General features: G+C 35.1%; 2 protein-coding genes across 11 annotated transcripts in view; one reads left to right on the forward strand and one right to left on the reverse strand.

The window, feature by feature from the left end:
• Positions 1 to 392: 392 nt before the first annotated feature.
• On the forward strand, positions 393 to 3,193 carry LOC131805555 (sodium-dependent nutrient amino acid transporter 1-like; the record flags this gene model as incomplete). The annotated part of the gene is made up of 6 exons (XM_059128834.1): positions 393 to 675; positions 749 to 1,245; positions 1,341 to 1,444; positions 1,604 to 2,070; positions 2,475 to 2,746; positions 2,809 to 3,193. Coding segments are annotated over 6 exons (1,788 nt in total), but the record flags the coding sequence as incomplete, so codon positions are not given.
• A 7,425-nt stretch (positions 3,194 to 10,618) lies between these two features.
• Positions 10,619 to 26,587, reverse strand: part of LOC131800399 (phosphatidylinositol 3-kinase 2-like) — a 30,149-nt gene continuing 14,180 nt past the window's right edge. For 2 of the 10 annotated variants that reach the window (XM_059128947.1, XM_059128945.1), the window contains exons 3-9: positions 21,523 to 22,002; positions 17,972 to 18,141; positions 17,654 to 17,906; positions 17,454 to 17,568; positions 13,710 to 13,851; positions 13,277 to 13,350; positions 10,620 to 11,029 (exon numbers count right to left, since the gene is read on the reverse strand). In XM_059128947.1, coding sequence (XP_058984930.1) covers positions 10,831 to 11,029; positions 13,277 to 13,350; positions 13,710 to 13,851; positions 17,454 to 17,568; positions 17,654 to 17,906; positions 17,972 to 18,141; positions 21,523 to 22,002 — 1,433 coding nt within the window. In that variant the 3' untranslated portion in view covers positions 10,620 to 10,830. Of the gene's footprint in view, positions 11,030 to 13,276; positions 13,351 to 13,709; positions 13,852 to 17,453; positions 17,569 to 17,653; positions 17,907 to 17,971; positions 18,142 to 21,522; positions 22,003 to 23,008; positions 23,064 to 26,587 lie in introns of those variants that run through there. The other 8 variants (XM_059128948.1, XM_059128949.1, XM_059128952.1 and 5 more) reach the window with 6 other exon arrangements.

Genomic DNA, 26,587 nt, shown 5'->3' on the forward strand with positions numbered 1-26,587 from the left:
TTTTAGATATATTCAACTTTTTTTATTTATTTGGAGATTTTTTTTTTTGATTTTTGGAGACTTTACTTTCAGAGAACTTTTCGAAGAAGGATTTTTTCTCCTTTGGAGACTTTTCGTCAAAAGAAGTGTTTTAATTGAATGACTCTTTAAAATTGTGGAATATACTTCGAAAGTTCCCTAATTTTTATTTCACTTTATTTGAAACACAGATTTATTGGCCGCCAAGAGACCAACATGAATAGCAATCTGGAAAAATTGACCCAAAAACAGATAAATCTTCTGCAGGCAGAGGAGGGTACTTCGACCAAACAGGCTATCCTTTATGCCAAGGATAATGTAAGTATATTCGGAAAACGAGGTGAGCAAAGTATTTTATGTGTCTCAATTTATAGGTGTCCATTTCGGATGTGACCAGCAGTGAGTCGGGGACCATACGCGACAAATGGGGCAATGAAATTGAGTTTCTATTCTCCTGTATTGCCTTGTCCGTGGGTTTGGGTAATGTTTGGCGTTTCCCCTTCATTGCCCTGGCCAATGGGGGTGGGGCATTTGTTATACCCTATGTTATTGTTTTGCTGCTTATCGGCAGACCGGTTTATTATATGGAGGTGATATTGGGCCAGTTTTCCAGTCGGGGATGTGTTAAGGCATTTGGTATGGTGCCGTTGATGAAGGGTGAGTGGGGGTGGAGATTTTTTTTTAAATTTCACTTTAATAATACAATTTCTTCCTCTTTTTGGCTCAACAGGCATTGCCTATGGCCAGGTGTATTCCACTGCCGTGGCCACCACCTATTATGCCAGCATCATGGCCCTGACCATCAAATACTTGATTTCCTCCTTTGCCGACATTTTGCCTTGGACCTATTGCCGTCCGGAATGGGGAGCCCAGTGTATTGCCACGTCGGAGGCAATACCACAAACGACGAATGAAACCCTCAGCAAACATGTCTCCTCAGCTGAATTGTTTTTCACCAAATCCGTTCTACGTGAAGCCGACTCCCTCGAAGAGGGTCTGGGCTGGCCCAGTTGGGATTTGGTGCTTTGTCTAATGGCTGCTTGGATACTAATTGCCATCATATTAATCAAAGGTATACGCAGTTCGGGTAAGGCATCCTATTTCCTGGCTCTCTTTCCCTATGTGGTCATGTTTGTGCTGCTGTGGCGGGCGCTTACATTGCCAGGAGCCTTGGATGGAATTGTGTACTTTTTGAAACCACAATGGGATCAGCTTTTAAATCCACAAGTAGGTTAACACACACACACGCTCATTCTCACGTGGATATACCTATGTATGTGGTGACCTGTTTTTTTCCTATTTTGTTTCCATTTCCTTTCCAGGTCTGGTACAATGCCATAACCCAAATGTTCTTCTCCTTGGCCATATGTTTTGGTACTCTGGTCATGTATGCCTCCTTTAATAATTTTCGCAAAAATGTTTACAGGTAAGTTGCTGAAGATGAGGGGAGGACGGAGGAAGGGGGGAGGGAGCAACAAATGATAATTTACTGCTGCATGGCCCATAAATTCATCCGCCTTTATGAGGCCACAAACAATATTGTAGTTGTTGTTATTATTATTGTTGTTGTTGTTGTCCTTTTTAGGGATGTCATTATCATCACCAGCGTGGATTCCGTTACCTCCATTCTGGCTGGCTGCATTATATTCGGCATCCTGGGCAATCTGGCCTATGAAACAAACACCTCGGATATTTCCAAAGTCGTAAAGGGAGGTGCCGGCCTGGCCTTCATCTCCTATCCCGAGGCCATAGCCAAATTCAAACATCTACCTCAGGTCTTTGCGGTCCTGTTCTTTTTGATGCTGCTGGTGCTGGGCATGGGCAGCAATGTCGGCATGGCTTCGTGTGTGATAACGGTAATAAAGGATCGCTTCACGTTTCTGTCACACTGGATGTTGGCCGTTGCCATGGCAGTGGTGGGTTTTGTGTGTGGCCTTGTCTACATGACCCCCGGAGGACAATTCATTTTGAATTTGGTGGATTTCTTTGGCTGTTCGTTTATTGCCCTCTTCTTGGCCATTGCCGAGCTGATGACAATTGCCTGGATTTATGGTGAGTTGATTTTTTGTTTATAAAACCCTCTCAAATTTATAACCTGGGGAAGAGTCGCTTATGGAGTGGAGAGTTTAAAAGTCTCCACTAAAAAAGGTTTTTATGGGAGAAGTCCTTCCATAAAAATAACTTTTGATGAGTATAAGTCCCAAAAAGTTTTTTTTTTATGGATAATGTTTTCTAAGGCAGACTTTGTCTTGAAAGGCGATTTTCTAAGTCTTCAGAAAAAAATCTATAACAAAATCAGATTTTTCGGTGCAAAATTTATCCAAGAAAGAAAAGTCTCCACATGAAAATTTTCCCATAAAGAAAATATTTTAGAAAAATTTTCCAGTGGTTTTTAGGTTTTTTTAAAATTTGAAATCCCTAAATTTACCCTTCATTTAATCCCTTGTCTCCTGCAGGTGTCAAACGTTTGTGCCAGGACATTGAATTTATGTTGGGCGTAAAAACCGGCCTCTACTGGCGCATCTGTTGGGCTCTCATCACTCCCGGTTTGATGTTTGCCGTCTTGGTTTACACTCTGATTACCCTGGAACCATTGACCTACAATGGTGTTGGCTATCCTGTAAGTGTTTACAATGTGGCCTGGATTTTATGGGGCATTGGTGTGGCTCAATTGCCGCTGTGGGCCATTCATGCCATTTACAAACAAAGAGGCAGCAGTTTTATGGAGGTGAGTATGGAAATGGAGAGTTACAGGTTTTTTGAATTAAAAATGCGTAAATATTTTTTTAGAAATTCTACAATTCATTGAAACCCTGCCGCAACTGGGGCCCAGCGGATCCAAAACTCTATCAAGAGTATTTGGTTTTTAGGAATAATTTACCTGAAGCTGATGCACTGCCGAGAGAGCATCCCCCTTCATTGTGGTCTAGATTTTGTAATAATATCTTCCATTGAGTTGAGATTTGGAACTATTGTTAGTTTTTAGGTATTCATGGATGGGAATGGAGTACCCCATATTGCCGTCTACATACCACATCCTAGATAGCTGATATTTTGTAGTGCTCTTTAGATAAATAATAACACATAGTTTTAGTTCAACCATGGACTGAATAATGTATAGCCCATGAATTGCTTCCTTATATTTGCCCTGTTCCAGAACCTGTAAGAATCTACTAGTTTTTTTTTTTTTGATGTCATAAACAAACCAAAAAATGGTTTTCTGAAAAAAGTTGTTTTAAAGTCGAATTGGCTGGTTGCGCCAAAACGGTTGCAGCGCCCTCTGTTGCGAAATAACAGAAAAAAAAACACTTCCCTCTGTCAATACATTATTTAGTCTATGGTTTAACATCCTTAAACAAACATTATGGTGTCCTTGCAACAAGGATTCTAAATAGAATAATGACAAAAATTATTCAAATGTCAATAATGTGCTTATATATGTTTGAAAAAAAAAATAGATTAAGAAGTAAATGTTATAAGGTATCTTCAATAAATTAAAATAAAAAAAGTAAAAAAGCAGCTAAGTTCGGCCGGGACGAACGTTGAATATCCTTCACCATTTGAAAGGAATTTGGAAATTTTCAAAAAAAAAAAAATCGTTAAAAATTCAGTTAAAATCTTAATAATACCGAATATAGGGGTCTACACGAAGACGTGGACCTCCATAGTCAAAGGCCATAATAATATTCAAATACGAAATTTGAAAAAAAAAATCCGGTGAATAATGTCGCTAAAATCATCAAAATACCGAATATAAGGAGGTACCGATATATGGGGGGTATACGAAGACTTGGATCTGCGTTGACAATTTTCTGTCACAGGCTGTAATACCAACTACGAACTCTAAATACAACATTTGAAACAATTCCGGTGAATAATGTCGCTAAAATCATCAAAATACCAAATAAAGGGAGGTACCGATATATGGGGGCTATACGAAGACCTGCTTAGACAATGTCCACACATTCCACATGTACATATTAGGAACTTCAAATACGAAATTTGAAACAATTCCGTTGAATAATGTAGCTAAAATCATCAAAATACCAAAGGATGGGGAATGGGGTTACCAGATGGGGGCTGTACGAAGACCTGTACCCGCATAGACAATTTTCTGTCACAGGCTGTAAAATCCATTACGAACTTTAGATACGAAATTTTAAACATTACCGGTGAATAATGTCGATTAAATCACCAGAACACCGAAAATGGGGAGGTACCATTATATGGGAGCTGTACCAAAACGTGGACCTATATGGCCCATTTTCAATACCAAAAGGCCTGCAGAAATAATAAATATTTGAGTAAAATTTTATCAACCTAATTCATTTCGTTCGGAGGCTAGAGTGATTTCTACAGGCGGACAGACGGTGGAGAGTATAAAAATATACATACTTTTATACCCTAATTTCATTCGGAAGCTAGAGTGATTTGTACAGACGGACAGACGGTGGTGAGTATAAAAATATACATATATCGGAGCCGAGTTCCACCAAATGGAAACGTACGTCCCGAAATTCACTTCATTTGGGCTGATATAAGCCATGATTTCCACAATAAACCTGAAATCGGATTAAGGATATATCCAAATCATGGTCGATCTCGATTAAATTTGATAAAGGCATTTCCGAGCTCTATAAGATATCTGTTACCAAATACTATTGATGTCAAATGCATATTCGGAATGTAAGGGACTTAAAGACCAAATCGGATTAAACATATATATGGGAGCTAAACCAAATTTGATGAACTTGTTTCCAGAATGAATACGGTCGGATGTGTCAAAATTCAGGTCATTTGGCGCACAATAAACCGGAAATCGGTTGAAGATATATGGGAGCTATACTCAAATCTGAACCGATCTTGATAAAATTTGGCAGAGGTATTTCTGGGATGTATCTGACATTTGGTACTAAATATCATTGCTGTGGAGTGCATATTACGCATGTGAGGGACTTAAAACCCCAAATCGGATGAAACATATATATGGGAGCTATAGCTCTATATATGAACCTATTTCCTCCAAATTTGATGTACTTGCTTCTAGACTGAATTCGGTCAGATGTACAAAAATTTGGTGCACAATTAACCCGAAATCGGTTGAAGATATATGGGAGCTACATATAAATTTGAACCGATTCTCATGAAATTCAATATAATTTGTCCTTGGGTCAAACAAATATTGTTTGGAAAATTTCATGTCAGTCGGATAAAAAATGCGACCTGCACTTTGTTCACAAAAATACATGGGCGGACGGACGGACTGACATGCATAAATCGACTCAGAAAGTGATTCTATGAAGATCCTCAAAAATAACTATGGGCCTATCTCGTTTCTTTCTTCATGTTACAAACAAATAATACCCATACCACTATGTGGTGTAGGGTATTAATCCCTTAAGAGAGTACTATATTAAAAATCTCCCCTACGCAATTCTCTATTCAAAAAGTGTTACTAAGAAGAGGGTTTGGCACTCGATTATTTGTATTCAAAGCTCCAATTTGCTCGATTTTACTCGTGAGTCAAAAATACCCGAGAGTAGGAAGCTTACTTTTTACCCTTTTGTTTTATGTGAAACTCCTCGAGAGTACTCCCGGTTGTTACTCACAGGAGTACTTCCACTCAAATACGAGTGGAGAGAGAAACTCTCTTTTAAGCTCTGTTTTTACCACCAAATGAGCATTGATAGTAATTTAATTACCAATAATATATTACAGTGAAAACAGAATTCCTTAGTTCGCCTATCGAGTACTCAGAAGCCACTTTAGACAATTTTAAAAAGTAGCACTCAGTGGTATTTTTGCCTCTTATTCTGAACATTGCTCTTCTCATTAAATAATCGAGAGAGTGACAACAATTTGGAAAAACGATTGAGAGCGTAATGTTGAAGTTATCAGGAAGTACGTTAAGGGAAAACATGTAAAAATATGAAAACTAGATGGCAGCTCTTCAAAACAAATATATCGACCAATTCGAAGCAGAGCTCTTTCGATCAAAATGAAAAAATAAAAAATAATATGAAAAGTAGATGGCACTCCTTCAAAATCGACTCATAAGGCAATGAGAAGCAAAAATCTTTTAAGAAAACACTTAATATTTTTTAATTTTCATAGGCATTGTTTTGGTTTTTTATTATTTTCATTTAATTTTAAGCTTATTAAGTAATTAATTTGTTAGTTTAGTGTACTTTTTGTTTTATTTTTTTCTAGTGGCAATTAAAACAAATTTCTTATTAGACGATGCTCTATTTTAAATACTATATTGTTTAATTTTGTTATTATTCTTATTATTAATTTATTCCATATTTCTGGTACTCTCTCTTAGAATTTCATACGTATATACATAACTACGCACAGGCGCCGATTTTTTTATTAATTTTTTATTTATTCATAATTTTATTAAATAAATGAAAAACTATTTTGTATTACCTTTTTTTGCTGCTTACTTTTTCAAATGAGGTTTAGAATTTTTTCAGGTTATAATTCTAATATTTTAGAGTATGCTTCAATTTGAAGTACATATGATTGTGGAAAGTGTGTGTTTGTGTAAATAATTATATATATTTAATTTATTTTTTAATTTATTTATATTTTTATCTATTTTTCAATTTGTTGCATTATTTTTTGTAATTTTTTCTTATTTGCTGAATTATTTAATCTATTTTTATTAAATAAGCATAATTTGTATTTATTCTTTAAAAAGTTGTAAATTACAGAGGTGCTTAAAATGGTCTTTAATTAATAATTTTTATGATTTGTTTGCTTCCTCAGCAAAAAAAAAAAAACAAAATTCATTTCACAAGCCTTAATCCAAAAAAAAAAAAAAAAAAAATATTTTACGTAATAAATTACAAATTTTCTTTTACTATGGAATTCATAAAAATTACGAATAGGTCAAACAATGAATTTTTTGGATATTACCATATTCGGAAAAAGCTAAAGTGGATTTATTAAGTGGATCCTCATCCTATCTTACTGAAAAGAATAGCTTAATTGAATTTTGACTTGTGAAATAAAATTGTTTTCAATTTGCATTGTTTTTATTTAAACATATTTGTGTGAATATTATTTAGTATCACAGCAGTTTTTTGAGTATTTTATTCATATAAATTTATAATATTTTGTTTATCTCCTTAGCCGACTCCTTTACCCATTCCATCTTAAAGTCACCTTAATAGGCCACAAGATATTTTTGCAGACGCCCCTTAAATTTATATTTCCATCATTTAAAGTTGCTCTCTTTACTCTCTCTTTATTCACAAAGAAATAAATTTATGTTGGCTTTGATGTGCGTTTATTTATGTTTATTTTGTTTTTCTCCTTTGAGTTTTATGTTAATTTTTATAACTGTTGCTGTTGTTGGTGATTTTAACCCTTAAAGGAATAGGTTTTTATACAGAAGACCGAAAGGCTCCAAAGGAAACAAATGCATATACACAGACCTTCTATGAGAATTCGTAGACTATCCATGAGGATAACAAAGATATTCTTTGAGAGTGTCATTTGAAGTTATTTTAGAAGATCAACTTATCTGAGAGAAAAGGTGTTTGGAAGACTTTTTAAGGGATCTTCCATTCAAATATCAACTTGTCATCAAAATATGGATATTTTTATTATCGAGAGAAATCCTACGAGAAAAATCAAGTCATCTATGAGAAGATTTACGAGTATTAGAAATCTTTTGTAAGATTGTTATAAGACGTCCCCAAACATAATGCGAAGATATCACTGCTGATCGCCTTTAGAAAAAAAACATGCCCATAATCTCCTCGAAATGAGCGAGATGAGCACCAGATCTTCCATGATACATGATCATAGAAGACCTGCTGGTCTTTGCCATAGAAGACCAAGAGGTTTTCGCCATGGAGATTTACTCCATAGACGACCGACCTAGTGAACTTCTTCATAGAAGACTGACCAGAAGGACTCTATAGAAGAAAACTTGGAGGTCTTCTCCACAGAAGAAGACCTGGTGTCTTCTACATAGAAGAAGACCTGGAGGTCTACTCCTAGAAGAAGACACGGGGGTCTTCTCCATAGAGGAAGACCTGGAGGTCTTCTTCATAGAAGAATATCCTTGAGGTCTTCTTCATAGAAGAAGACCTGGAGAACTAGGAGTCTTCGCCATAGAAGACCTGGAGGCCTTCTTCAAAGAAAACATGGAGGTCTTCGCCATTGAAGACCTGGAGGTCTTCTCCGTAGAAGTCCTGGAGGTCTTTATTATAGAAGACCTGGAGGTCTTTATTATAGAAGACCTGGAGGTCTTCTTCATAGAAGACCTGGAGGTCTTCTTCATAAAAGACCTGGATGTCTTCACCTGGAGGTCTTCTTCATAGAAGAATATCCTTGAGGTCTTCTTCATAGAAGAAGACCTGGAGAACTAGGAGTCTTCGCCATAGAAGACCTGGAGGTCTTCTTCAAAGAAAACATGGAGGTCTTCGTCATTGAAGACCTGGAGGTCTTTATTATAGAAGACCTGGAGGTCTTCTTCATAGAAGACCTGGATGTTTTCTTCATAGAAGACCTGGATGTCTTCTTCATAGAAGACTTGGATGTCTTCTTCATAGAAGACCTGGAGTCTTCTTCTTCTTCATAGAAGTCCTGGAGGTCTTCTTCTTCTTCATAGAAGACCTGAAGGTCTCTTTCTTCTTCATAGAAGACCTGGAGGTCTTCTTCTTCATAGAAGACCTGGAGGTCTTCTTCTTCATAGAGACCTGGAGGTCTTCTTCTTCATAGAAGTCCTGGAGGTCTTCTTCATAGAAGACCTGGAGGTCTTCTTCAAAGAAAACCTGGAAGACTTGGATGTCTTCTTCATAGAAGACCTGGAGTCTTCTTCTTCTTCTTCATAGAAGTCCTGGAGGTCTTCTTCTTCTTCATAGAAGACCTGGAGTTCTTCTTCTTCATAGAAGACCTGAAGGTCTCTTTCTTCTTCATAGAAGACCTGGAGGTCTTCTTCTTCATAGAAGTCCTGGAGGTCTTCTTCTTCATAGAAGTCCTGGAGGTCTTCTTCATAGAAGTCCTGGAGGTCTTCTTCTTCTAACAAAACTTGGAGGTCTTCTTCTTCTAAGAAAACCTGGAGGTCTTCTTCTAAGAAAACCTGGAGGTCTTCTTCGTAGAAGACCTGTAGGTCTTCTCCATAAAATACCTGGAGGTATTCTACATAGAAGAAGACCTTGAGGTCTTCATACGAGACCTATAGTCTTTCTCAACAGAAAACATAAGACCTCTATGTTTTAGAAGACGTATTGTTTTTCTAAACAGAACCCCTAGGGGCCTTCTCTTTAAAATATCTATAGTTCATCTTCATAGGTTATCTATGGGTCTTTTCCGAGGAGAAATTCTTCTTCATAAAAAACATGGAGATATTCTTCATAGAAGACCTGATAGGATACCTAAGTATCCTTGTTTGAAGGACATTTTTAAAAATTTGAATTCAAAACATCTATCAATCCCTTAGTATCCAATAAACTTTCTTATCCGCTCCTTCAAGGGTTAAAGGCATTATTTATTCTCTGAATTAAAATAAACATCTGCATTAAAGTGACAGCCAAAGAGCGGGAAAGGAGGCCAGAGTGGGAGAATTGTATTGTATCGTATGAATATATTTAAATCACATGCAATATGGCTATGGTTTTCCTTTTTTTGTTGTTGTTGTTTTATTTTTTTCTTTGTATCCTTTGTGTCTTTATTGTTGTATAATTTAGCACTTAATGATTGATTCATTGGTTTATTCTCTTCTCTTCGGTTCGGTTGTTTGGTTGGTAGGCTTGATTGTTTGTTGTTGTTTGTTTTTGTTTTTTTTTTCTCAATGGAGAGTAGCCTCCTCCTTTGAGTGGGTGCCATTGTAAATTATTATAATTTTTGTTAAATTCAATTTAGTTTTATTTTATGTAAAAAAAGCTTTTTTCAGGGATTTTTTTGCTGGCATTGCTTTAAAGTTTAAATTTCTTGGTTAGCCTAGAGAAAAAAATTGTTTATTTTTTATTTTTAATTATTGCTGCATTTATTTATTTTAGGTTTTTTTTGTACAAGCTTAATTTAACTTTGGTCACAAAAAAAGGTGTTGTTAATAAAATTTCATAAAATTTCCTAATTTTGTTTTATTTTTTTATTTTTGAATATTTTATTTTAAATAATTGTTGTTGTGAGTTTTGTGGTTGTTTTTGTATTCACTAAATATGGTCCTATAGGATATTTGCATTTCATAAGTTCTAGATTTATTATTTAATTTACTCTGTGTTTTTAAATTACTCTGCGTGTGTGTCTTTGTTAATATTAAATTGGAAGAGATTTTGAATATCACTAATATGTTGAGTTTGTATTACAACTACATACATATGTAGGTTTGTAGCTTTGGACTTTGTTTTGAAAAACAAAAAACTTAAGGCCAAATTAAATCAAATGTGCCTCTAAATTTAACTCTCATCCCATTTTCCATGAAATCATAAAATAAACTTTATACCACAACTTTTTTGGAATCTTAAATAAATAATGAAATGAAAAAAAAAACATAACCATAATCTTTTGAACACCACCACCCCCTCCTACCCCTTCCCTATCCCTACAATGAAACCAAAAATAAAAAAACGAAAATCACTTTACCAAAAATCAATATTTTACTCTATTTGTTGTTGGTTTTTATTTGGTTTTCTATGTATCACCCATATATTTTTTTTGTTTTGTTCCATTGTCCCTCTTTTTTGTGCCATTTAAGCTTTTTTTTGCTTTTCTGAATCGTTGTTCCAATTTCTTTTCCATTTTTTTGTGTGAGTGTTTTTTTCTGATTTTGGTTTTTTTCTTCTTCTTGCCTAACTAAAACGCCTGTATTGGCCTATATAACCCCGTATAGCCACACAGGCGAGCTCTCAGGGCAGGTATTAAAACGGCAGCAGCATTTATGTCCTTTAGAAGTTCGGCACACTCACAGATAAGCAGGTACATTTTATCGCCACGTTGGGAAGTGCTTTTATGCAAAGATATGCGCCGTAAGCCGGCAGTACGTGGTAGATATCTGTAAAAGACACGAAACGAAAGGAAACAAAAGTAAAGGCAACAGCACACAACTATGCAAATAAGGTGGAGGAAAGAAAAAGGATCTAAAAAAAGTTCTTAAGGATTACATTTTATCGGAAGAAACCAATACAAGAGGATTTCTAAAAGAAATTTCAGATCATTCCCTTTGGCTATAAAATAGAGTAGGAGACTTCAGTCAATAATAGACTGGAAGCGAAATGCGATTGGAGTCAGTATTTGAGGCCTGTTATTGCCTTCAGTACATGCATTGAATTCCGACTCAGTTATTGTCTCGAGAGTCAATTTGTGACATCAGAATCAGTTATTGACTTCAGAGTCAATTTTTGACATCAAAATCAGATCATCCAGAGTAAATTATTAACTCCCGAATTAATTTTTGACTTCAGAGCCAATTTTATACTTGAGAATTTATTTTTGACTCCACACTTAACTATTGACTTCAGAGTCAATTATTGACTCCAGAATCAGTTATTGTCTTTAGAATCAATTATTGTCTTTAGAGTCAATTATTGATTTCAGAGGCAACTATTGACTGTAGAATCAATTATTGAGTTTAAAGTCAATTTTTGACTTCAGAGTCAATTACTGACTTCAGAGTAAATTATTGACCTCAGAGTCAATTATTGACTTGTGAGTCAATGTCAATTGTTGACTCATGTCAATTATTGACTCATGTCAATTATAGACTCCTGTCAATTATTGACTCCTGTCAATCATTGACTCCAGTCAAATATTGACTCTTGTCAATTATTGACTGTAAAATCAATTATTGACTTTAAAGTCAATTTTTGACTTCAGAGTCAATTTTTGACTTCAGAGTCAATTACTGACTTCAGAGTAAATTATTTACCTCAGAGTCAATTATTGACTTTAGAGTCAATTATTGACTTGTGAGTCAATTATTTACACCAGAGTCAATTATTGACACAAGAGTCAATTATTGACTCCAGAGTCAATTATTGACTCCAGAGTCAAATACCGAATTCATAGTCAATGATTGACTTCAGAAGTCAATCCGGTCAATTATTGACTCTAGTCAATTATTGACTCTAGTCAATTATTGACTCTAGTCAATTATAGACTCTAGTCAATTATTGACTCTAGTCAATTATTGACTCCTGTCAATTGTTGACTCATGTCAATTATTGACTCATGTCAATTATTGACTCCTGTCAATTATTGACTCCTGTCAATCATTGACTCCTGTCAATTATTGACTCCTGGCAATTATTGTCTCCTGGCAATTATTGACTCCAGTCAAATATTGACTCTTGTCAATTATTGACTGTAAAATCAATTATTGACTTTAAAGTAAATTTTTGACTTCAGAGTCAATTTTTGACTTCAGAGTCAATTACTGACTTCAGAGTAAATTATTGACCTCAGAGTCAATTATTGACTTTAGAGTCAATTATTGACTTGTGAGTCAATTATTTACACCAGAGTCAATTATTGACACAAGAGTCAATTATTGACTCCAGAGTCAATTATTGACTCCAGAGTCAAATACCGAATTCATAGTCAATGATTGACTTCAGAAGTCAATCCGGTCAATTATTGACTCTAGTCAATTATTGACTCTAGTCAATTATTGACTCTAGTCAATTATAGACTCTAGTCAATTATTGACTCTAGTCAATTATTGACTCCTGTCAATTGTTGACTCATGTCAATTATTGACTCATGTCAATTATTGACTCATGTCAATTATTGACTCCTGTCAATTATTGACTCCTGTCAATCATTGACTCCTGTCAATTATTGACTCCTGGCAATTATTGTCTCCTGGCAATTATTGACTCCAGTCAAATATTGACTCTTGTCAATTATCGACTCTTGTCAATTATTGACTCTTGTCAATTATTGACTCTTGTCAATTATTGACTCCTGTCAATTATTGACTCCGGTCAATTATTGACTCCTGTCAATTATTGACTCCAGTCAAATATAGACTCCAGTCAATTAATGATTTCTGTCGATTATTGTTGATAACTGTCCGACATTGGTGACTTTAGTCTATTCATTGGCTTCAATCAATTATTATTTCCAGTCGTGGACAAACATCTTTCTTAGATGATTCGGCTAATTTTATTCAAATATCCTTAAATGACAAAGTCGTCATAGACATCGACAGCTAATATCCGGTATGTTGTCATATCAGCCTATCTGTCAACTGACACTAACAAGAAAAAAAACCAATCAGCAGTTTTTTTTTGATACCCACCTGTATAACATCCTAGCACCCGTCCAATACAGCCAATTCTTTTCAAAGCGTTCACCATCGTCGCCTTCGAAGACCTTTAATGAAAAATAAAAAAACACGAAAATGTTTTTTTTGTGTTGTTTATTAGACTAACGTCAAAACAAATGACAAGACAGCTAACATGGCAATAACAACAAGGATAAGCATCAAGCAGGATAATAACAACAGCAGCAACACACACAAAAAATAGTGGCAAAATTTCTTAAATTACAATTTAAATATAACATGAGACTCAGCGATATAAGTTCGCTACAGGACATTAATGAACAGTGATTGGTGTAGACATGCGGAGCAGGAGGATGGATGTGGGGTGCTACATAATAGATAGACTATGTCTGCTGAAGACACATGCAGCCAGCCAGCAAGGACAAACTAATCACACCGACAAACTTACCTTAAATACTGAAATGATATAACCGGTGGCCGGAGTTTGTGTCTTCTTAAAGCTGCCACTTTCACTGGGGGCCAACTGCAGCGGCGGACGACATATGGCAGCCACTTCACTGTATAAATCTAAGGTATGAGCGGCAGTGTATCTAAAATTCAAATCCAAAAAACGGAAGAAGAGTAGAGGGAGAAATAGAAAACGAATTAAACACCAAAAAGAGGGCATGAAAAAACCAAACTAATATCCTTGTCAACATACAATGGTCGAGATAAATTAGCCAGGAAAAAATATTGACCAACAATATGCCATAAGCCAGCACCCAGTTTCATTGTTCCCAACTCTGTTGCAATTCGGTGCGGCTACTTACAATTCATTTGGAATGTCATCGGCAGCAGCAGCTGCAGAGTGGAGGCAACGAACCGTGGCGAATGTGATAAAAAATACGGAGATGTGACACAAATAAATCACGGAATGAATAAAAATAGCCGTGATCAATTTGTGTGTGTGTGTGTGTGTGTGTGTGTGGGGACACACAAACATACATCCACCAAGTTCCGCCAAAGGATATCCTTTACCAAAGGAATCCAATCTGTTGGCAAGTATGCCACAAATTTGTTTTTCTGGAACCAATCCAACAATTATTATCTCAGATCTATGAACTTGCCTGCCAGTCAGTTTGTCGGTGAGTGAGAGAGTGAGAGGGTAAGGGAATCAGTGGTCGTAGAGTGGAAGATAAACGCACAAATTGTTTGGAAACTCTGTCACCGGAAGGCATTCATGATTATGTACTGTGAGAAAATAAACCTTGAGGCATTTATTAAAGGATTTTTTCAGAGATGAATGGGAGAATATTTTATAAAAAACAGTTTTCGAGCATTTCCAAGATGCAAAGGAAATATTTCAGGATTGTTAGGAAAATATTTTAAAAGGGAGAATAATCAAGGATTTTTAAGCATTTTAAAACCTCAATTCGAACTCCCGCTCTTATTTTTAAAACAGGAGTACTCTTGAGCAGCCACACATAAAATAAAAGAGTAGAGAGTAAACTTCTCCTAAAATTCACACTCTTCGAGAACTATCGCCCGGGAGTATTTTTCACTCTTTCAAAAGTTTTTCTAAGAACTTTCAGAGCAATAATTCTCCAAGGACTTATAATTTTATAGAAATGTGCAGATTTTATAGAAATCCAGCAGATTATGAAAGTAGAGCTGAAAAAAGAAGACATGTGTATCGGCGTTTTGAAAGTTAACATTGTAAAGTAACCTAAATAGAGGGGCGAATTCCCCTCTCTTCGACAAATTTTTGTACATTTTCGAAATAAGATTCCTCAGAATCCATGCATTTGAGCTACATACTGTCCTCGGCAATATTGCAGATAAAAATCCAAGGAATATTTTTGTTGAAAATTGTATCCCCCAAGCGAGTCAAAAAAGGGGTATTTTTGGTCTTTTTTCCAAGAAATGCCTAAAAACTCCCTCTGCCACAAATTTTTGTAAATTTTCGAAATAAGATTCCTCAAAATCCATACATTTTAGGTATATAGTGCCCTGGGCAATATTGCAGATAAAAATCCAAGGAATATTTTTGTTGAAAATTGTATCCCCCAAGCGAGTCAACAAAGGGGTCTTTTTGGTCCTTCTTTCAAAAAATGATTAAAAACTCCCTCTTCCACAAATTTTCGAAATATGATTCCTCAGAATCCATGCATTTTAGGTATATGTGGTCTTCGGCAAATATTGCAGATAAAAATTCGGAGATTATTATGGTGGAAGTTTTTAACACCCAAGCGAGTCAAAAAACGGGTCTTTTTGGTCCCTTCTCCAAATGTAGTTAAAAACTGCTTCTTCCACAAATTTTTGAACCTTTTCGAAATAAGATTCCTCAGAATCCATTGATTTGAGCTATATAGTGCCTTGGGCAATATTGCAGATAAAAATTCGGAGATTATTATGGTAGACATTTTTTACCCTCAATCGTATCAATAAACGGGTCTTTTTGGCTCATTTTTCAAAAAAACAATTTCAATATGGCTAAAAACTCGCTTTACACGGCATTGTAGAAAGTCAAAATATTCCACAAAATTATTGGCCATAGAATTCTACTATAGGCCCCAGAAGGTGTCAAGGGTCTAAATCTTATCTAAAAGTCAGGAATTTATAAAAATTGAATACGCATTTAAGGGTTAAAACCGTATTTTACGTGAGTTTATGCCAAAATCTCCAGCAATGCATTATTATAGAAGGATGATGCCAAAGAGAAAAATATTCTTCATCAAATTTTAGCATAAGTCTCCAAAGATAAGAAATCTCTACTTCCATTGCATAACAAAAGAAATAACGAAAATATTCCCCAATTTTTTTGTTAACGATTTCTTTTCACTTTTTTCCAGTTGATGCCGTACTTTATGTGAATTCATGCCGAAATCTGCAACAAATCTTTATTTTAGAAGAATGGCGTAAAAGACAAAAATATTCTTCATCAAATTTTACTATAAGTCTCCAAAGATAAGAAATCTCTACTTTCATTGCATATCTGAAAAATATTAGCATCAATATTCACGAAAAAAAAAAAAACGAAAATATTCCTTAATATTTTGATCAATTTTTTTTTGAAATTGTGCAAAAATCTCCAACAAAGCGTGATTATAGAAGGATGACGTCAAAGAAAAAAATATTTTTCATCGAATTTTACTATAAGTCACCAAAGGAAAAAAAAATCTACTTCCATTGCATATCAAAAAATATTAGCATCAAGTTTCCTAAAAAATTTAATTTCTCCTCGAACTCTTTTTTGAGTTGAGGCCGTACTTTTTGTGAATTCATGCCGAAATCTTCAACAAATCTTTATTTTAGAAGTATGATGTCAAAGACAAAAATATTCTTCATCAAATTTTATTATAAGTCTCCAAAGATAAGAAATCTCTACTTCCATTGCATATATAAAAAATAATAGCATCAATTTTCCCGAAAAAAACGAAAATATTCCTTAGTTTTTGATCAATTTCTTTTGTGAGTTTGTACAAAAATCTCCATCAAAGCATCATTTTAAAAGGATGTTGTCAAAGAAAAAAATATTCTTCATCAAATTTTGCTATAAGTCTCCAAAGAAAATAAATCTATATTTCCACGGCATATCAAAATTATACTTGCATCAATGTTCACAAAAAAAATCAGAAAATATAGCCTCAATTGTTGATAAATATTCCCTTGGGATGAGTTAACGGCGTTAGGGCGAAAATCTCCAACAAAGCATCATTTTAGAAGGATGACGTCAAAGACAAAAATATTCCTCATCAAATTTCATTATAAGTCACCAAAGAAATTAAATCTATATTTCCAACACATCTCCAAAAAATATTTGCATTAATGTTCCCAAAAAACCCCGAAAGTATTCCCGATTTTTTTGTCAATTTTTTCTTTGACTTTTTTCGAGTTAACACCTGAAAGTAACATAAAATTTCGTTTTTGGCGGAAGGTGTCAAAAGATGAAATATTCTACACAAAATTTCACTATTAATCTCAGAATAAATAATATACCTAGGTGTAATGGTTTTTTTGAAAATAACATAGAAATTTATCCCACACCAACTTTGAAAATCATTAATGGGTTCTTAAATTTTACCCAAGAGATGTTTTACGATTTTTTCCCCGGTAGATTATCATTTTTTTTTTCAGGGACATCTCCTTCAATTTCTCCCCATGTATGTTGACACACATGTACATTGATCCTTTGTGTGGTCTCCAAACTTACCTTAAGTTTTTTGGCTCAAATTTCGATAGTGAGGAAACTCTTATGCCCGAATAAAAGTTTGAAGGATCCGTTTGTGTGGTATTTATAACATAATAGGTAATAAAAGGAAATTCGGCTGAGTGGAGAATAAAACGGAAAATAAGAAAACACATTAAATCACAACAACAACAACAAAAACACCCTCCAAATTTTATTCTTACAAATTTTCTCCATATTGGCCAATAGCATGCCACCCACCGCTGTATTGGCCTGTTGCACTTCCGTCAAAAGTTCCGAGGCCACTGAACGTTGTTTCAGCAATGGATGGGCGAGGGGGGATTCAAGCACCGGGTCAATGGGTTCGAGGGGACTCATCAAATGAACTAAAATGCATAATTTGGGATCGGATACCTCCAGAACACTGAGGGGGCTGGAAGGTTTCGTTGAATTACCATCGACGGGGGATGGTGGCAGCTGGAAGAGAAACATGAATCTATGCTTTTAATAAATCTTGAAAATATATAACTACTACAACTCACCGGTATGCCAGCTGGCAGAAAACGATCTACACTATGTACAGGTATTATGAAACAATCACGATCCAGGGTGGCCAAGGATATGGGTTCGCTGCGCACACCGCCTGAGGACATGGACACAAGGCCATTGTTGGGACCCATGGCCGAGCCGCTGCCAGTTATGCCATAGCTAGCTATAAAAACCAATATAAATAAAAATAATTATTGTTTTATTTAAAAATTTATTTAAATAACAAAAAAATCCACATCTAAAGCTTAAAGCTATATTACAAAAGCCCAACTAGTAAAGCTCTATTTGAAGTCAAAATTGTTTGTTGAATGAATATTGATTTTTTCTTCACACACAGTTCCGTTTGAGTTTTGTATAGAGTTTGAGGTGTTAGTCAGTTCGAGGATGGAGGATTGGTGGTTAGAAAGCTATTATCCTTGGATTAGTTTCACAGACAGGGATCTCAGGCGCGCCTAAAAGCTTGCCAAGCTTTGATTAGTAGAAATTTACACACAAATCCATTGAAAGAGAGAGAGAGGGAGAGAGTCTTTAGTTTGAGGGTTTTTGGAGATTTAATGAATAATGGGTGAAAATGTAGAAACGAGGGGGAATATGTGCCGAAGATATTTGGGAATGGGGAAATATAAAGTGATATTGGAATGGAGAGTGGACCATATTATTACAGAGATAATGGATTACAAAAAATCCATTAAAAGAGAGAGAGAGTATTTGATTTGAGTTTTTGGAGATTAAATGAAGTTGAGTGAAAATGTAGGACCGAGGGGAAGATGTGTTCGGGATATTTGGAAATGGGGAAATATGAAGTGATATTGGAATAACTAGTGGGTCATATTATTACAGAGGTGATACCACGTTAGGGGAACTATCGAAATAGTGAATTTAAGAAAAATTAATGACTCTTAGATTTTTTCCAGAAATTCTAAATTTTTATAAAAACAACTTAAAAGAGTCTCAATCGGATTTGGCGATAGATATATACCCTCAACAAGTGTTCGTTAATTCAAATATATTTTAACTCCATTATGAATATCTAAACTTTCCACCCTTTTTGGGAGAGGTTCAGAGGGAGTGGGCCAATATGGTCCATTTCGTATCTGACCTAAGACTGATTTAAATATTACAACGTGTCGCACATTTGGGCTATATCGACTACTTCCTTCACTTTATATGAGATATGGGATAATTTCACTTTTTTTTGGAAAATACTGAAATCTGCGTTGGGTACCAGATGTAGTGTTCTAGATTCTCACTTTATCCAATACTGATAAAAATATAGGAATGTGCAAATGAGAGAAGTGTATTTAGATATACCAAATCAGAAAAGATTCCCTGACTTATTTTGAGAGATATAAGTACTGAAAACTGTGACCCTTTGTGGGGAGCTACCAGAAGGAGTGCACCGATATCTATCATCTTGACATCAAATCTTGCATTAGTAAAAATATTGGGATGTGTGAGATTTGAAGAGGGTCGGATGCGTATTTTGCATTTTATGGGCGTTTTGGTTAATCAAAATTTTAACCCCGTTATGGGGGAGGGACCAGAAGGAGTGGGTCGATATATCCCATATTCACAACAAACCTTGTGTGGGTAAAAATATTGGGATATGTGAAATTTTAAGAGAATCGGCTACTTAGTTAAGCTTTTATGAGCGTTTTTGTTATTCAAAATTTTGACCCCTTTGAGGGGGAGGTACCAGCAGGAGTGGGCCGATATATCCCATATTAATAACAAATCTTGCGCTGGTAAAAATATTGGAATGCGTGAAGTTTGAAAAGGATCGGATACTTATTTCGCGTTTTATGGGCGTTTTGGTTATTCAAAATTTTGAACCCTTTGTGGGGAAGGTTCCAGAAGAAGTGGACCGATATCTTTCATCTTCGTACCAAATCTTGTGTTGGTAAAAATATTGGGATGTGTGCAATTTTAAGAGAATCGGCTACTTATTTAAGCTTTTATGAACGTTTTTGTTATTCAAAATTTTGGCCCGTTGTGAGCGAGGGACCAGAAGAAGTAGACCGATACATCCCATATTCACAACACATCTTGCGCTAGTCAAAATATTGGAATGTATGAAGTTTGAAAAGGATCGAATACTTATTTCGCGTATTATGAGCTTCATGATTATTCAAAATTTTGACCCCTTTGTGGAGAAGGTCCCAGAAGGAGTAGACCGATATCCGTCATCTTCATACCAGATCTTGTGTTGGTACAAATATTGGGATTTGTGGAATTTTACGAAAATTGGATGCTTATTTCGCATTTTATGAGCATTTTATTTATTCAAAATTTTGGACCTAGCACAGATCCAAATTATTAGGATTTGCACAAAGTGGGATAATCCTTTCTTGTTCTAGAAGGTAAATTATTTTCTTGGGACATTTTGAACTTTTGTGGGGGAGGTACTAGAAGGAGTGTACCCATATGACCCATCACCGAAATCAATCAAAATATGATAATAATATTACGATGTATCAACTTTTGGCCAAAACGGATACTCCCTTCGGCAAACGGAGGAAGGATGGATGCCTCTAGATCGACTCCAAATGTCCTGAAATGGGTGTGATCCAAAGAGACTTAGGGTCTAAACCCGTGATTTCTATCAGGCGCGATATGGATGTATCAAATGATATATACGCCTGTAGCCGGTAGGCTGAGGGTATAAAATTAATGATTCTTAGATTTTTCAAGGACTATCAGAATTATAAACTTAAAGAAATCTGCATTTTAGTGAGACATTTTTTTAAACTTTTTTTCAAGGACTATCAGTCAGCGATTTTTATTTTTTTTTTTTTTTTCATTTTTTTAATAACGTTATTTTTTCCAGAATTTTAGATTCAGGTATTTTTTTTTTATATGTGTTCAAGGGCTATCACAAGCGTGTTTTTTTCAAATAATATTTCAAGGACTCTCATTTTCAGTTTTTTTTGTATTTGTTCAAGGACTATCGCAAACGTGGATTTGTTGAAAATAATTTTTTTAAGGACCTGCGTCATGGTCCGTGTATTTTTAAAAATATTTTTTTTCAAGGACTATCATAGAAGGGGACTACAAAAATAATATTTCATGGACTAGCACGAACGTGGATTTTAAAAAAAATATTTTTTCAAAGAAGGGATTTAAAAAAAAATATTTTTTTAGGGAAGGGGTTTAAAAAAAAATATTTTTTTAAGAACTATAGCGAAAGCAGATTTTTAATGTTTTTTTTTTTTCAAGGACTATAACAATAGTCGATTTCGCAAAACATATTTTCCAGCCTTTTTTCCAAGAAGAAATATTTATCGAAGGACTATCATAAACGTGAATTTTTTAAAATTGTCTGCAAAGACTGTTAAAATGTTGTTTAGAAATAAAGAAAATGAATTAAATGTTATAGTCGCCTGATGAAGAGGAAGAATAAAAGATGGTGGTGGTGATGGTGATGACAAAATGTGGAAGAAAAAAGAAACAAAATAGATAAAAAGAAAGAAATGCATTCCAAAAAAAGAAAAAGAGAAAATGAATTTTGTTGGGGGGAGGGGGGCCAGGAATCAAAGTTTCAAACCTTGCCTAACAGCAGCGGTTGAAGATAACCCCGCAAGCCCCTGCTGATGTTGTTGTAGCAATGTGGAGGAGCCTGGCGTGGTGTTGTAGCCGCTTGTCTTGTTGTAGTTGATGTTGGCGTTGTTGTTGTGGCGGTTGGTCTCTGTCATTTGAATGCTATCAATTGGTTTTCTAAAACTACTTCTATGGGATGGTGTTGCTGTTGTTGTTGCTGATGGTGGTGGTGGTGGTAGTGGTGACTGGTAGTGATGGTAGTTGTGAATATTTGTTGTGATGTTACTGTTGCTGTTGTTGTTGCCGTTGGTGTGGTTGTTGTTGTTCCATCTTAATAGCGACACAGAAGGCTTGCGATCAACTAAAGGCTGTGGTGCATCCATAGACTCATGCTGGATGGGTGACAGTGGAAGCGTGCCGGTGGTGTTGGTGGTGGAGGTTGAAGGATTACCGGTAAAGCCACTGCACCGCTCTGCAATGAGTTGTTCTGTTGATTGGTATTTTTTTTTTTTTTTTGTTTTTGAATTTTGATATGTTTTTTTTTTGTTTTGTTTTGGTTTCCAGAGAGTGTGTGTGAAAGAGAGAGCGAGGATTATGAAATGCATACAATTTTGTATATTTACATGTGTATGGGATGTGAGTGGGTGGGGTGGGTGTTGTGTGAGTGTGGGTTATGCTTGAGTTTGAATTCATGAATTTTAAAAAGGTTAAATGCAAGTTTTGAATATTTTTGTATTTAGTTAATTATAAAGCCGGGCATTTCGAAGCATTACAGTTGGGTTAAGAATTTGAAGAGTACACATATGATAAGGGAGAGGCATAAAGAGAGACAGAGAGATATAGACAAGGGAAGATCATAATGGCCTTATTTTGTTTCACACAGTGTTTCGGGATGTACCTATTTTGGATTTTTTTATAGAAATTTAGATGAGAGCCAATTTAATTTAAAAAAATTAGAACTTAAATAATGATATAATTTAAAAAAAGAATCATTTGTGGTACATACCTGCAGGTATTTAATTTTGAATACTTTCCAATTATTCCAATAGAAAAAAATTATTCTAATTTTTTGTTGTTGATTTTTTGAAATTTGTGAAAATTGTGTTTTACAAAATAAAGCTATTTAAGGTCCTCTATAGCAGGGCCAGACAAGAGTAGGCACGCGTACCTTCGCTGAGCCTAATTTTCTCCACTCTCACAACGAGTGCCGTTTAAAAACAATGTAACCAGAGAGTAAAAACATTGTGAGAACATAAATGTGCAACTCTCTCTGCCTGTCCCTGATCCATAGCCTTTGTGTTAGTGTAAATACAAAATTGAGAAAAAATGCAAACAAGAATGGCATTTTTTCCTTTTCTCGAATTTTCTCAAATATTTTTCCACTTTGTTTGAACTTTCAACCAATTTCCATGCTTTTCCGTGTAATATATGTGTATATGTGTGTCTTATGAATGATGATGAGTTATTCAAGACGTTCTTTACAACAAACTTACATGGAGCGACAAGTATAACTTGTTTGCGAAAAAGTTGTTTGATTTTTTTAAAAAGCTAAATTTTGTTTTTTGTTATTTGAAAGAAAAATTTTAGTAATTTTAGATGTTAGTCAGTAGATAGAATAGAATTATAGACACACACACAAATACATATGTATTTACACACACACATAAATATTACCATTTAAAAGGACACACACCTTTCAGTTATTAATTTAAAGTTCGAAGTTCATTTTTTATTTTGTAATCAATACTACGTAGATTATGACGATTATTCAAGTGTGAGCAATTGTTGTTATTGTTTTGAAAAAATGATGAGGTGTTAAAAAATTAGGAGTGAGAATAAAAGTTTTTATGTGGTAAGTCATAGGTCAGTTTCAAAGTAGTTACATAACCTAGAGTCAAAAATTTGCATTTCCCAGGATTAGGATTAAACGAAACATTTTTTTCAAGGATTATTCTATAAAAAGTTTAAGAGCTAACGAAGTCCGTCAGATTTTCAAAAGAAATATTTTCAAGGACATAATTTCCATGGATTTTCAAAAATTATTATTATCAAGGATTTTAGGAACCGTGAGGTAAAAAAACTGCAACAAAGTCAAACGCCAGAATTTTTAGATTTTTTTAAATTTTATTGAATGAAAGCAAAAAATGTCCGGAATAGCATCAAATTTTAGAATAAGTTTAGAATTGTTCGAATTGGCCACCTTTGGCACGAATTATGGCCTTCAAACGGAAAATGAAACCGCACACGCTGCCCGAATGTTGCTTTGCGGTATTTTGGCCGATTCCCGGCGAAGATCGACACTTTGTTACTTTCCAAAATACTCCAGACACAATAGTCCAACGGATTGGTATCCGGAGATTTTGGTAGCCATTGTGCGCTAGAAATGAAGCGAGGAAACTCATTTTGTAACCATTCTTGGGTGCTGAGTCCTGGTGGAATGTCCTGGGTCTGCGAACAAAATGTCTGCGTGCCCAAGGCTTTAATACACCCTCCAGAATATTTTCGCGATAATATTCGCCACTTATTCTGAGTGCGATGGTACTGAGTCCTGTTGGAATGTCTAAGGTCTGCGGCCAAAATGTTTGCGTGCCCAAGGCTTTAATACACCCTTCAGAATATTTTCACGATAATATTAGGCATTTATTCTGATGCAACGGTCGTTTTATAAGAGCGGAGAGCGACCATCGTCTGTTATGGCGGCCCACACCATTACCATGGCCGGCGCTTGAGTTCTGGTGGCCAACCGAAAGTGCACATTTTCAGCTGATCTGACCTCTTTGGCAAGTAAACACGAGTAGATAATTTTGTTTGTTTACAAACTGCTGGACAACGAATGTTTTCTCACCGGTGCAGAGAAAACCCAACTCGGCAGTGCACCACTTTCGGCCAACCGAGGCAACTCTTCAGGCTCTTTTGAGTCTATTTTCTTTCGGTTGCGGTGTAAGTTCGTGTACTTTTTGGAATGTCAATGGCTTTACCCCATTTTGCAATATTTGCCAAATGGAATATTGTGATATGTTCAGGTCACGAGCCATTTTTCAACCACTGCGACGCGGGTTTCGATCAAGTCGCTTCTGTACTTTTCGAACCATTTCTGCTGATGTTTCTTCCGTTCACTTCCCGTCCACGTCAAGGAACGTCGGGCTACGCTACAGTATCACGGTAACGAGCGATGGTAAAAGACACAAACTATTTATTTACATTTAAATGCTGGAGTGCTCTAAAGATAGCCACTTGTGGTTATACGGCCAAATGTAAAAAAATCACACTATCCCGCTTGAATTCCATCACGAATAACTTTTTTTCTGGAAAATTCTCACCAAAATGCTTCCGTACGCTTGTAAACAATATAATGAGCTGTCACTGGAATAATTTTAACAGCTGTCGGACGAGAGGTTTAGAAATGACAACAGTCTGAATTTTCTTTGCAGTTTTTTTCATCTCACCCTGTATAGCCTCATATCTTTGGACGAACTTCGTTTCATGACATTTGGGGTCGATCCAGCGGTGTCAGTCTTGAAAGATATTTTACCTCTATCTCTAAAAGTCCATTGAATAAATATTTTTTTTTTAAATAGATGGATGTCGTAGATGGTCCTACAAAAAATGCCAAAAAAATTCCTGACTCCAATAATCATTGAAAAATATTTTTAAAACATCAAAAGTTTCTAAAATCCTAGGAAAAAATAATTTTTGAAATCCACGAAAACTATGTCATTGATTTTTTTTATTCCATCTATCTAGCAGGCTATTGCGAGCGATAGATCTCGAAGAAAATATCCGAATTGGTCTCAACTTGGTATGTCGTAATATTATTATCAAACTTAGATCGAATCGGAAGATAGGCAATATCGGTCCAAGAAAATAACATCTAATTTTGTACATATTTTGTCTAGGGCTATCAGATCCTTTGATTTTCAAAAAAAGTTTTAGTAGGTTTTTCACTTCTTGTTCAAGGAATCGTGAATTTTTATTTTTTTTTTTTTTTCATTTTTTTTTTATTTTAAGGAAGGGTGATTTTTTTTAAATATTCTTTTAAGACATACCAGAGAAAACATTTTCCAAGGACTATTTTAAATTTTGGATTTTTATAAAAATTGTTTGCAAACTCTCTGAAAGTCATGGTATTTTCAAAAACATTTTTCCCAGGACCACCATAAATGTTCATTGTTTTAAATATAAATGAAAACCCCTAACCTTTCCCATTGTTTTATTCAATATCAATATATCAATTAAAGTTCATATGTATATCTATGTACGTTGGTGCTGCCAGTTATGTTCGTCTACATATGTCTGTTTACAGAGATTAGTGTTGTAGTTCAATATTTTATTAGTGTTAGTTGTTGAGTAAAGTTTTAGTTTGCTTAGCTCTTGACAGTGTATGCACATGGGTGTCTGTGTGTGTGTGTGAATGTTTGCATTTGCGTGACAGAGTAAGTTGTAGTTATTGTTATTGCCGGTTATTGAAATTACACATATGTATATTACACCATGTACTACCCGCTTGGAAGTGGAACTAGTGGGATGAAGTTGAAGTTCTATGTTTCACTAAATTGCTGAGAAAAAGGAATTGAAACATTGGTACAGGAAATGGGTTATATCGATCTACTTTTTTGGAATACCCTCGATATAAGACGTCAACTTTACGAAATAGAGATTTCTTTTCTCTGGTGACTTATAGTAAAATTTTATGAAGAATATTTTTGTCCTTGTCTTCACCCTTCTAAAATGATGTTTTGTTGGAGATTTCTGCACAAACTCACACAAACTACTGATTTAACCCTAAAATGTGTTTTTAATAATTATGAATTCCTGGCGTTCGGATAAATTTTAGACCCATGACGTATTCTAGGACCTATAGCAGAATTTTATGACAAATCATTTTGTAGAATATTTTGACTTGCTATGATCCCTTTTAAAGGGAGTTTTTAACGCTCTTTTAAACAAGGGACCAAAAAGACCCCTTTGTCGAGTGGTTTGAGCTCTAAAATTTTCCACAAAAATTTTCCTTGTATTTTTATCTGCAATATTGCCAAAGGCACCATATACCTAAAATAAATGGATTCTGAGGA

Source organism: Musca domestica, unplaced genomic scaffold, assembly GCF_030504385.1.
Source record: "Musca domestica strain aabys unplaced genomic scaffold, Musca_domestica.polishedcontigs.V.1.1 58, whole genome shotgun sequence".
Taxonomy (NCBI): domain Eukaryota; kingdom Metazoa; phylum Arthropoda; class Insecta; order Diptera; family Muscidae; genus Musca; species Musca domestica.